Source organism: Manis pentadactyla, chromosome 11 (genome assembly GCF_030020395.1).
Source record: "Manis pentadactyla isolate mManPen7 chromosome 11, mManPen7.hap1, whole genome shotgun sequence".
In the NCBI taxonomy this organism is placed as follows: domain Eukaryota; kingdom Metazoa; phylum Chordata; class Mammalia; order Pholidota; family Manidae; genus Manis; species Manis pentadactyla.
In genome coordinates, this window is record NC_080029.1 from 26,700,237 (window position 1) to 26,712,413 (window position 12,177).

A 12,177-nucleotide genomic window follows, 5' to 3' on the forward strand; every position below is an offset into this window, starting at 1 on the left:
CAGTACAGTCCACCCTGGTGAATACTGTCCTTCAGAGCAGTACAGGTAGATGCTTAACTGTTAACTTCACTGCAAATGGCCCAAACCATTAGGAAGCATTTCTTTAGGAATCACCTACAAAGCCAATTTAGAAGCCAAACAAGAAATTCAGTCTCTCATAATACTTAGTTTTTAAACCAAAGCAGTATGCCCAGCTTAATTAATTTACTCATTAACCATAATCTAACCCTCCCCAAAGAAAGACAATTTGCTAATATAGAGAACAAGCTCATTTCAAAATTATAGAAATGTAATATAAAGGAGAAAGAAGACAGACATCAATGTTATCACTTTATGCTTAGCCACATCTTTTATGAATAAATGTGTGTCTGTGTATCTGTGTGTTGTATATGTAACTGTGTCTGTACCTCTATTGTATCACATATCTGTGAGTTTATATGAGTGTCTGCGTGTATTGTGTGTCTTTGTTTTGTGTGTGTAGACCATATATTATGTGCCAAGCACTGTGCCAGGCACTGGGGTGCCCCATGTAGAGACTAAACAGCCCATCTTGCCAGAGAGTGAGGAAGACCACAGTTAAGAACCTCCAACTTTTAAATTTCTGTTATGGTAGGCAGAATAATGGCCTCCTAACGATGGAACCTGTGAACACGTTATGTCACATGGTAAGGGGGAATTAAGGTTGCAGATGGAATTAAAGTTGCTAATCAGTTGACCGTAAAATAAGATTACCTTGTATTATCCAGGCAGTCCAGTATAATCACAGGGTCCTTAAAAGATGGAAGGGAGAAGGCAGCAGAGTCAGTGTCAGAGTGATGTGAAGAGAGAAAGACTCAACCAGCCCTTGCTGGCTTTGAGGATGGAAGGGGCCAGGAAAGGAGGGCAGCCTCCATAAACTGGAAAAAGCACGAAAACGTTCTTCCTTAGAGTTTGCAAAATGAATGCAAGCTTGCTGATACCTTGATTTTAACCCAGTGAAACCAATTTTGGAATTCTGATCTCCAGGACTCTAAGATATTAAAATTTGTGTTGTTTTTTAACCCTTAAATCTATGGTAATTTGCTGTGGCAGCAATAGGACATGCATAACATACCTGTAAAAACTGGGTTCATGTCTTTAAAACGCTCCCCCTTTACTTTGCTACTAGCTTTAGTTTAAAGGTGCAGTGGATTGCATTTTGTATTGGGTTGAGAAGTCAGTATGTAATGAGATACAGAGTCTGAATTAACCTTGAACATACTTTCAATAGCCCACTATGTAGACAGCAGGAACCAGGATCCCCTGAAATGAGCAGATCGACACTCCCAAGGTGCCCTCGCTCCCCCAGGCACCCAGTGCTTACTCATTGCAAGGGCCAGCTAAATAAATCACATCCTTTGAGTTATCTCTCTCTCCCTCTAGGCATATAATTAAATTTGCATCAGTTCAAAGAGCATGGCTGCAACTCCATTGTAATTTCAGATTTTGTTTTTATTTCCTGAATTTGCTAAGGAAAGAAAGGAAAACCAAAATCTTCTCTTTGTGTTATGGCTTGTTCTCTTTTATTATGAAATATACCAAGCATACAAAGTGTGAAGAAGAATATAACCAATGTCTGTGTGCACATCACCCACCTCTGACAAATTCTAACGTTATTCTACATTTGATTTAGATTTTTTTTTTAGAGGGCATATCTTATATTTATTGATCAAATGGGTGTTAACAACAATAAAATTCTGTATAGGGGACTCAATGCACAATCATTAATCAACCCCAAGCCTAATTCTCAACAGTCTCCAATCTTCTAAAGTATAATGAACAAGTTCTTACATGGTGAACAAATTCTTACATAGTGAGTAAGTTCTTACATGGTGAACAGTGCAAGGGCAGTCATCACAGAAACTTTCGGTTTTTGATCACGCATTATGAACCATAAACAATCAGGTCAAATATGAATATTTGTTTGATTTTTATACTTGATTTATATGTGGATCCCACATTTCTCCCTTTATTATTATTATTATTTTTTTTAATAAAATGCTGAAGTGGTAGGTAGATGTAAGATAAAGGTAGAAAACTTAGTTTAGTGTTGTAAGAGAGCAAATGTAGATGATCAGGTGTGTGCCTGTAGACTATGTGTTAATCCAAGCTAGACAAGAGCAACAAAACATCCATGTATGCAGAAGATTTCTCTCAAAACAGGGGGGGGAGAGGTTCTAAGCCTCCCCTCTGTTGATCCCCAATTTCTCACCTGATGGCCCCCCTGCGACTGTGCCTGTCTTAGGTTGTTCCTCCCTTGAGGAATCTTACCCGTCTCTGGCTAACCAGTCATCTTCCGGGGCCATACAGGGAAATGTAAAGTTGGTAAGTGAGAGAGAAGGCTTATTGTTTGAAATTGATTCAGATTTTTAAATATAAGTGAAATGTTACACAAATAGTTGAAACCCAGTGTCCTTATCCTCACAGATGCCACCCCCAGCCCCTGTCTTCCTCACCCCCAGGAGCATTCCATAGCACTGATTTCTACATTTATAGTATTACTATGCTTTTATACCTCTACTACCCAGATCTGTGTGTACCCATAAACAATGAAATATGAGTTTGCCTGTTTAGAAAGATTACATAAATGGCATACTGCCTATATCCTTCTGCGACTTGCTCCCCTGTCTACACTGATACCTGTAGCTCTGGTTCATCTTTTTAACTGATGAATAACATTTGATTATATGAAAACACAATTTGTTTATTGCTCTTCTGTTCATAAGTATTTAGGTGGTTCCGGGTTCTCTTTATTACAAAGCTTCAGTGAACATTCTTGTTCATTTCCTTGTGCCCCTTTGCTAGAGTTCCTCCAAGGTATATATTTAAGAGGGAAATTGCAGGTCAAAGGATGTTTAGCTTAGTGTCACTGGTTATTGCTTAATTGCTTTACACAGTACTCACACCAATTTCCCACTGGCAGTGTATGTAAGTTCCCTTTAATCCACATCCTGAACAACACATTCAAGTTTCTACCCATCTGATTGCTAATGGGTCTTGTCCTTCTCAAGTTGCACGATTGATTTTCAGAGCAGCGCTGGGCAGAGGTGGTACAGGTTTTGTTTATGGCCACCTGGAAGGCAGGCATAAGGGGGCCCGGGGGAGGGGAGGATGCGCCCAACGCAGGTGGCTGTGGCCATTATGTAGCCAAATGAACCCAGGAGTCTCGGATCCCAGGCATTCATCACCATGGAATCAGACACATGGCCAGAACACAAACTCTGCAGCCACCTTTAAGGAATAAGAAATATTCGAATAACTTATACTGAGATAAGTATCAACAATTATTCAGGCTAACAGAGGGCAAGATCAAGATAATTAAAATTCTATGGAACTTTGTTTCACAAAACACTTCTATATGCATTCCTCCTTTGACCTGACAACAACCCCATAAAAAAGACTTGGGTTATTACAGTTCCCGTTTAACAGTTAAGAAAAGGGAAGCTCATGGCTTGTCAGTAGGAGATTGGATCATGAACCTATTTGCCTTTAAAGTATGTCTTTTGTACCTATGCTTGGTGATGGGGTCTGAGAGTGGGGGATTCTCAGTAGGTATCATCTCTTCTGGTCCCTGTGCAAGTTCTCCTGGCAACAAGGTCACACCACAAACAGGGACATTTCCCCTCAGAATGAGGCCCAGCCCAGTCTTTGTACACTTGGAGTTAGACCAGAAGAACATCCCAACTGCCACCCAACAGGACTGTCACCTTGGGCAAGGCATTTCCCTGTGCCTCAGTTTTCTCATCTGTAACATGGTGACAGGGCACCTGTCTCCCAGCAGGGTCTTATGAACTGGTCGCAGTAACACACGTACAGTGGCAGGCACACAGAAAATACACAAACATCAGCTCTGTGACGTGACTTCTGGCTACACACACAAAGAGGCAGTGGCCCTGATGCAGAAGAAATGCCAAGGAGGGCTCTATTCTGGAGGTACGGGCTCGTGGCACACAGCCCAGGACCAGGGGAACCACGACCAGGGGCAGGCGGCAGTCCTGCAGCAACGTCTGCCGGGTCATGGGAGGGGTCCTTGTTCAATTTCATTTGCACATTTTAAGTCCACATGTTCATTTTTCTGGCATCTTAAAAAATGTCAAAGGATTATTGCTGAGGGTTTACCATGTGCTGCCCCAGCTGGCGGTGCGCTGACGGACTCTGCTTCTAAAGTAGGCTCGAGGCATCCACACCCAGCTGGGGGCAAGGGATCTGAGGTGGGTAAGTGAGGGGCCACAGGTATATGAGTGACCTTTCCTCAGCTCCCATCCATCCCAGAAGGCCTTGTTCTAGATTTGGGAAGCAACACCAGGTCACTGCTGTTCTTGACATGAAGCCTCAACAAAGAGTTATTTGGCCCCAGCGATGGGGGAGAGAGCAAGCACACACCATCAGAAGGCAGGAAGGCGGGGCTCCGCTCCTAGTCCTGCCTCTTCCTAGCTAGGGGAACCCGAATCTTCCCAAGTCTAAGATGGCACAGCTATACAGTGGAGAAAAACACCTACTCCACCTACCTCACAGAACTGTAAAATCAAGTGAGATAGCATGCATGCAAGTGCCTTGGGAACTGTCGCATCCCACGTAGATGGCAGTCACGGCTCATCACACAAGCTGCTCTTGCTCTTGCGGTCAGGAATTCAGCTGTGCAGCTGAGGGCGTGGCTGGTCATCCACAGCCTCTCTGCTGGGTCAGCACACATTTGCCTGGATCACTGGCTCACTCCGTGATCATGACACAGCCAGCAATTCCATCTAACCCTCCCAGAAACTAAACCTATACCTGTAGCCTCACAGAATTCCTGTTCTAATCAGACAACATATTCAACCACAGGGATAATCAGCCGGTAACAAGTGGAGAGAGTCATGGGTCTTTGGAGGCAGAGTTCAAACACCTGCTCTGCCCTATGATGGCTGGGTGACCTTGGATAAATCATGTACCCTCTCTGAGCCTCAGTTAAGTTCTCTGTTGGGAGAAGTAAATGAGACTATATATGCTTGTTACACAGTAAGTCAATAGGTAGTAGCTGCAAGTTTAATCTCCCTGGGCCTCTAATTCCTCATCTGTGAATTGGGGACAATTGTTGCTCCTTGGCAAGGCTGTTGTAAAGATGAACTGAGCGTGTAGAGTAAGCACAGGATTTAAGCTCATGACTGTAAGCTCCATGAGCACGGGGCCTCGGCCTGTTTTATTCCCCACACAGAGCCTTGTAGCACACCCCTAGCAGGCACTCAATAAACATCTGTGGAATGAATAAATGAAAGAAGGACTGAAGATTTCTTTAACTTTTCTGAGCCTTGATTTTCTCATCTGTAAAATGGACATAGAGGCACCTGGGAGCACTGTTGTGCAAACCAAGGGCCTACAGCAGATGCTCCGAACATTCTCTGATGCAGCACATGAGGAGGCCCACCGAGCACGCCTTGCATCCCACCCCCTAGGCAGACACCACAAGAGGCAGCTGAGTAAGTAAGAGTAGCGTTTACTGAGCGATACAGGACTGAGTACTATGAAGGGTTTACCAGGATGGAAATGCACCCCACCCCCGCCCCGGCCACCCCCGACACCCAGAGACTACAGTACTTAGGAGTTACACACAACGGCCATAACTGCTGGATATCTGTTCGTAACAAACAAACCATAGCATATTTATACTGTATCACATCAAGTGATTATAGAAATCCACATATATATTGCTTGTATAAAATCTTTTTTTTGTAAAAAATATTAAAAAAAAAAAAGTATAAAAAACATGTGCAGTTGAAAGCCCTGCCAGGACAGCCAGTCTGTAAACATTCAGTGAGTATGTGCTTTGGAAGGGCGCCTGCGCCTCGTGCCCACAGCAAACTCCAGCAGGGCCGGCGAGGGTGCGCCCCGGCTGCCGCTCCGGCAGGGCCGCGCTGGACCGAGGTGGGCGGGTATGGCAGGGCCCCCTCACGCCCCTCTCCAGCCCCCCAGGGTCAGGGCTGGGGGCAGGCTGATGGCAGTTTCATTCTGAGTTCCATCCTCAGCGGCATTTGGTTGCAACTCATGGCTTTTCCTGGCTGCTCAGAGGTCCCTCGGGTGGGCACCCTGGCAGAGAGGCCAGAGAAGTGCCAGAGGCTGAATGGTTGGGCATCTCTCTGGCGGGGGGGGGTCTATGCCCTGCCTCCTGCAATCCGGGCCCCAGGCAGGCCAGCCCCACCCGCGGGTCTACTTTGGTCTCAGCGCTGGGTCCTTCCGGGGTTCATCAGCCGGCTCTTCCCCTCGTGTGGCTGATCTGAGTGTCACAAAAGAGCCCGGCCGGTACTGGCTGTACTGAGCCTCATTACAAAGTTTTATATGCAGCCAGGAGGGGCCCTCTGGGACCCCTCCTCTTCCTCCCTCTCCCCAAGTCCTCCTCTTCCTCCTCCTCCTCTGCCCAGCCATGGTCACTTCTTCTCCAGCTGCTCCAGCAGCGGGTTGCCTTCTGACTCGGGGGTCTTGACGCTGTCTGTCCGGACGATACAGGTGGGGCGATGGCGGTTCAGCATCAGGATGAGCTGCTGCCGCTCCTGCTTCAGCTCCTCGATCTGGGTCTTCAGCTCTGCGTTCATGAGTTCCAGCCGCTCAGATTCCTGTACTCAGACACAGAAACACAGCTTTAAGCTTTCACTGGGACCGGCTCTACCTCTGGGTTGGTACAAACATCCAGGCTGGCATTTGTCTGTTTTCTGTCTGCCAGGTTCCCACTGGAGGAAGCACAAAACCAGCCTTGAGCCCCTGGGGGGATCACTTTCTGCAGTGCCCATCACACCTGTGACCCTGGCCTGTGTCCCCAGAGGGGTGAGCCCAGGTTATATGCTGAGGCCAGCCTGGCTCATATCCCACCCCCATCTCCTCACTCAGTCCATTCCAGCCACAGTGACTTCTTTGCTATTGCTCAAATATGCCAAACACTCTCCTGCCTCAGGGCCTTTGCACAAGAAACAAAGGGTAGGAGAAGAATGGAGGCCAAATGGATCTAGAGCAGATGTATGGAGAGTCCATGGAGTGGGTAGAGTGGCCCACAGATGGCAGTGCAATGGCAAAGTGCTTTGATGTGTGATAGACGTATGTTGGGAATACTTTGGCCCATAGGATCTATAAGCCCCAGTGTGGTCATGTAATTCCTCCTAGAACATGTGCTTCCTGGTTGTTAGCCCATAATTATTGCTTAAACAGCCTCTTCCTTACCCTCTGTTATCTAGAAGTTTTGCCCCTTGGGAAGCAATCAACAATCATCCTTCTGGATCCAAAATGGGGTTTCAAACAGACCTCAACTGAGATTTCCAAAGAACTCCCAGTTCAGTTGGAGAGGCTCCAGGGAAAGCAAGGAATGTTGATTTGATTTTGCAGGGACTTTACAAGTTCACAGTGTGGACAGGTGATGGGCATAGCAATTCAAGACTCAAGGATCAAAACAGTAAAACAGAAAAAAGAAAAACCTGGATGATTTTTCTTGGATTATGCCTAAAAACACAACCAATTAGAGAACTGGAATTTACTCAAGGGCCAGCGAAGCTTTAGACCAGCAGTTCTCAACTTAGGTGAGTTTGCCTTCCAGAAGGCGATTTTGGTTGTCACAACTGGAGAGGCTGGGTGCTACTGGCATCTCATGGGTAAAGGTCAAGATGCTCCTAAACAGCCTACAGCACACAGAGCAACCCACAGGAGCTCTCTAGTCCAAAATGTCAACAGTGCCAAGCTGAGCAACCGCTATCAGATTGTGTGACACCTGGGCTGCACGGTCCCGGCTGTAGCCTGTGAGCTTGCCCTTTCACTGCCGGGGCCTGGCTGCACGGCCTCTCCTGGGGGTCTTGGGCTCTGTCAGGGCTGCTGTCTCCCTCACACCAGCTGGTTCATCTGAATTGTTGCTTGTGCTCATCTCTGAGGTGCCAGGGTGAGGCCTGGGGATCTCAGAACTGCTGAGATGTGCAGTCCTCATGACCAGACACCGAGGGAGCACAGCCTCCAAAGAGGAAAAAAATGCTCAGGGGAAAATATTAAAAACCAGCTCTGGTGATTTTGGTTCAACAGGATGAGGCATGACAGGGAGGCTGGCCTGGTCCACTGTTCCCAGAATTCCAAGAGAAGTCCATCTCTGAGGGCCAGGAGAGACCCCACGTGAAGTCATGAGTCTGTGACTCTTCACTCTGGGGCAGGTAGGTGCTAATCTTAGCTGCCTGCTCACCAGGTCTGATGTGCTGGTGACCCTGGGAACTTCTCACAAACCCTCAGACCATCTGTCTCCCCCAGCCAAGGATTTAGCTCCAACTTCGAATCCTCTGAGCCTCTACCTCTAGAAGTCTCCATTCAATCTACCTATTCATGAGTATTTGCTGAGGACCTGCTGTGCACAGTGAAGCCTCTGGGGGAATCCAAAGGCCCATGAGCCCCCAGCACGGCTCTTGTGCAGCTTCCCCTAGAAGGGGAAGCAGGATCCATACAGCAGGGCAGAACTAACTATGTGCCCATCAACCATGCAGCGTCTGGAAGACCTTCAGAGAGGGCTTGATGGCCAGGTCTGACCCTGCGTTTGAAAAATGGGTTCATGCTGGTTGAGTAGTGAAGGTCTGGGTGGGGGGTGGGGAATGACTTCAGGAAGGGACCCCTGAGTGAACAAGGGGGCAGACATGAGAAAGCTTAAGCTGTAGTCAGGAGATACAGTCCTCCATTGTGACCACAGTCACTGTAGGAGGTAGTAGGGTAGAAAGCTGGGAAGATGGGCTTAGAGCCAGACCCAGGAAAGCTTGCAGGGTGTAGGATCAGAATCTAGAGCAAGTTTCTTCTCTGAGCCTCAGTTACCTCATCTGTAAAAAGACGATGATTGTAGGGACTAAATGAACTCACAGGGGAAAAGCACTCTGTAAACCAGTTAGGAGGCTTAAGGGATTTTTACTTTAAGTGATGAGTAAGAGAATATGAGGAAAGAGAATGAGGAGAAACAAAGGAGGAGGCTGCTTCAAAGAAACCTTGGGAGGTCCTGGTGACTGCCTGGGCTTGAGGAATGGAAGACAGGGCCGAGAGCTGCCTGTGGGCCTGGGGGAAGGGGCCAAGGAATGGGCAGCCAGTGGAAGTTAAAACTGGACATGCAAGGAGTGGCGTCTGCCATGCCGCACTCACTGCTGTGTTTAGACCCACCTCCTAGGAACGGCTGCATATCCCACTGACTTTATGTGTGAATATATGTATCACACAGAATGATCGAGGAGGTGACAGCTACTTCCTTCACACATGCATTTCTCGGAGGAACAGCATCATATTCTGTGGGTTTTAAAATGTTAGAACACATCATGGAATAGCCTGAACTCTGCCTGTCAGAAAGGAAGTCACTGCTTTTTTGTTTTATTTCCTTCTTGACTCAAACAATTATTGTTTCATGTTGCATATTTATTTATTGTGTAAGCAGAAGTTGAGTTCAGAAGAATCTTTTTAAAATCAGGCTTGCAGAAGTGGTCTGTGGTTTTATAACAGCAATTACCTGATTTGTTACCCTAATTAATTAAGGAATGTGGGCTAGGATCTTCATATGTTAATTATGAAGTGAATAACTCTGCTTACATTTTTGTTTATCATTTTGCAGATGTTTATTGCTCTAGAGAAAATGAAACCATTTGTTATTTTAGAACAGAATAAGTACAAGTGAGGCTTCTGTCTCCTCCACTGTGGTCAGCAAAGGCAGCTGAAAAATACAAGGTGAGGGGCTGGGTGTCTGGGCTTTTCATCCTAGCTGTATGACCTTGGCCAAGTCACTTGCCGCCTCTGGGCCTCAGTTTCCTCCTAGAAAATATAATGGTTGGCCCAGGAGACTTAAAGCATTAAGATTCTCTATTATTTTTTTAAGTTACCCTAATCCACTTACAATAGAGTAAGTTGAGAAGAAGCCTCTGTGGCCTCCTGAGCCCAAAAGACTTGCCTGAATTAAAATCTTGACTCTGCCACTTGCCAGCTATGCCACTGCACACAAGATTCCCAATTTCTCTGAGCCTGGGAAGTAAAAGAAGCACTGGGTTCTAGTCCTGACTCAGCCATGGTGTGACCTTGAGCAAACATTAACTCCTCAGAGTCTCAGAGTCCTCATGGGTGGGACGGGGCTGCCTTGCCTCCTCCCAGAGTCACTGCGACCATGGAGGAGAGGGGCTGTGAATCCCATGGGAGTGAGATGGTTGTACTGCCACCAGCAGCAGGACACCTGGGCCAGGCACAGCAGCCACAGAGACCAGCCTTACAGAAAGGAGAAGCCTGGGGCTGCTGCTTCTGACTGCAGACAGAGGAGGCACTGAGGAAGCCCTGGCAACCTCCGTCCTTTGCTGGTTCAGGCAGGCGGCCTCTGAGATGCTATGAGAATCTCCCAGGTAGATCTGGGTGTCCAGGGGGCAAGGACGGGAGGGTAACTTTACAATATACATATATATGTATATATGTGTGTGTACACACACATACCCCTTTGTACCTCTGAGCTCTGGGTAAACATTTTTACCTATTAAAAAATAAGTTACAAGGGAATCCCCAGGTCTATGGGCACTGTCAACACAGCCATCTGTATCCTTGACCTAAACCTCACACCCAACCTCTGCTTCCAAGACCAGAGGGGAGGAGACGAGCAAGGTAGGAAGGGAGGACTGGGCCTTGGCGCAGACAGACCTGCCCAAAGCTCCCTCCTGAGTCCCGAGACCACTCGCTTCTCCCCGTCCTCACAGCTGCCTTCTCGCACCGGGAAGACACAATGGCCATGTCACTGATCTTCCCACTCTATTCTCGGCTGCCCCATTCATGCCCCATGCTGCAGCCAGAGGCATCTTTCTAAGGTGTGTCTCTTTCCTCCTGAAGCCCTCCACAGCTCTCCAAGACCATATAATTCATCATCCTAATGAGAACATGTGTGGGAGAAAGAAGGTGCTCTTAACCCGTAGGCCAGGACAGCAGGCATGACCTGGGACTGCCCAGCATCGAGGCCCACCCTCAGAGTGAGCACCTGGGGCCTGCCTGCCTCTCCATTCACCGACTTGTCCTCTGCACTCCAGCCACTCTGGCATTCTTTTCAATTCCTTAATCACATCCTTGAGCACCTCTTGCCTCTGGCCTTGCTTATGCTATTTCTGGTAACCCCTTCCATCCCTGGGCTTCCTCTCATTAGTGCCTATGCTTCTGATACGTCTCAATCATCTGTCTTTCCTCGGCCTAGACTAGGATAGGGTCTCTCTGTGTGTTTTGACAGCTCTCTGGGCTTGCCCAACATAACAGTCAGTATACATTACTATTCCTTGTTTACCATCTGCCAGCCCACTGCAGATGTCGCTGGCTTGTTCAGTGCAGAGGATACTCACTTGCTTATTGGTTGGACAGATGCATCAGCGAAAGATAAAATGAATCCTAGCTCCACCACTTGTTAGCAGTGTGACCTTGGGTGAGTAACTTGACCTCTCTGAGCTACAGGTCAATCTCTAAAATGGGGATAACCAATGTCTGTCTCATTGGAATGTTAGAAGGTTAAATGAGCCATGTGAAATGCCTGGCACATAGTAGGTGTTCAGCAAGTGTTACTGGAATGTGAAGAGAAGCTAGCACCACTCATCTGGCACTGTTTTCTGCACTAACATGTATTCACTTGGCATATATTGCCTACAGACTGGCTGACAAGCCCTTGAAGGCAGGGATCTGATGTGAGACCTCTCTGTTCCTCACTCAGTTCTGCAGGCATTCAGGGCTGGAAATCAGGTATGAGAAATTCCGTCCATCTTAAAAGCCTGTGGGATACCCATGTATTAGAAACTTCTTGAAAATTGCTGGCCTAATGTTGGTCCACCATCTCTTCCAAGGGGGTTCCCAGCCCTAGGAGTCTCCCACCTTTAATAGCCATTCTCCTGCCCTAGATGCCCAAAGCTGGAGGGGTACATGTGTCACCATGCTGTCTGCACATGTAACCTCAGATTTACTCTCTGCTTGTTGCAAGCATGAGAAAAGACCCATAGATTCCCCAGTGTCCCAGAAAGGCAAGGCCATTCCGGCCTGGTCTCTCCAGCTCCCATAGGAGGGACCACACCTGCTGCTTCTTGGGTGCCCCCCACTGCACCTAGCACGGAGCTGGGTATTTAGTACAGGTACAAAAATGCTTGTCAACAAAGCAATGATGAGTGAAAGAACACATGCCCAAATGAATGAATGAGT

At 47.3% G+C, this 12,177-nt stretch overlaps 1 protein-coding gene across 4 annotated transcripts in view; it reads right to left on the minus strand.

The window, feature by feature from the left end:
- Positions 1–5,632: 5,632 nt before the first annotated feature.
- JDP2 (Jun dimerization protein 2) overlaps positions 5,633–12,177 on the minus strand; it is a 37,804-nt gene continuing 31,259 nt past the window's right edge. For all 4 annotated transcript variants that reach the window (XM_036913128.2, XM_036913129.2, XM_036913131.2 and 1 more), the window contains exon 4: positions 5,633–6,605. In XM_036913128.2, the coding sequence (XP_036769023.1) occupies positions 6,420–6,605 (186 nt within the window). In that variant the 3' untranslated portion in view covers positions 5,633–6,419. The remainder of the gene's footprint in view (positions 6,606–12,177) is intronic.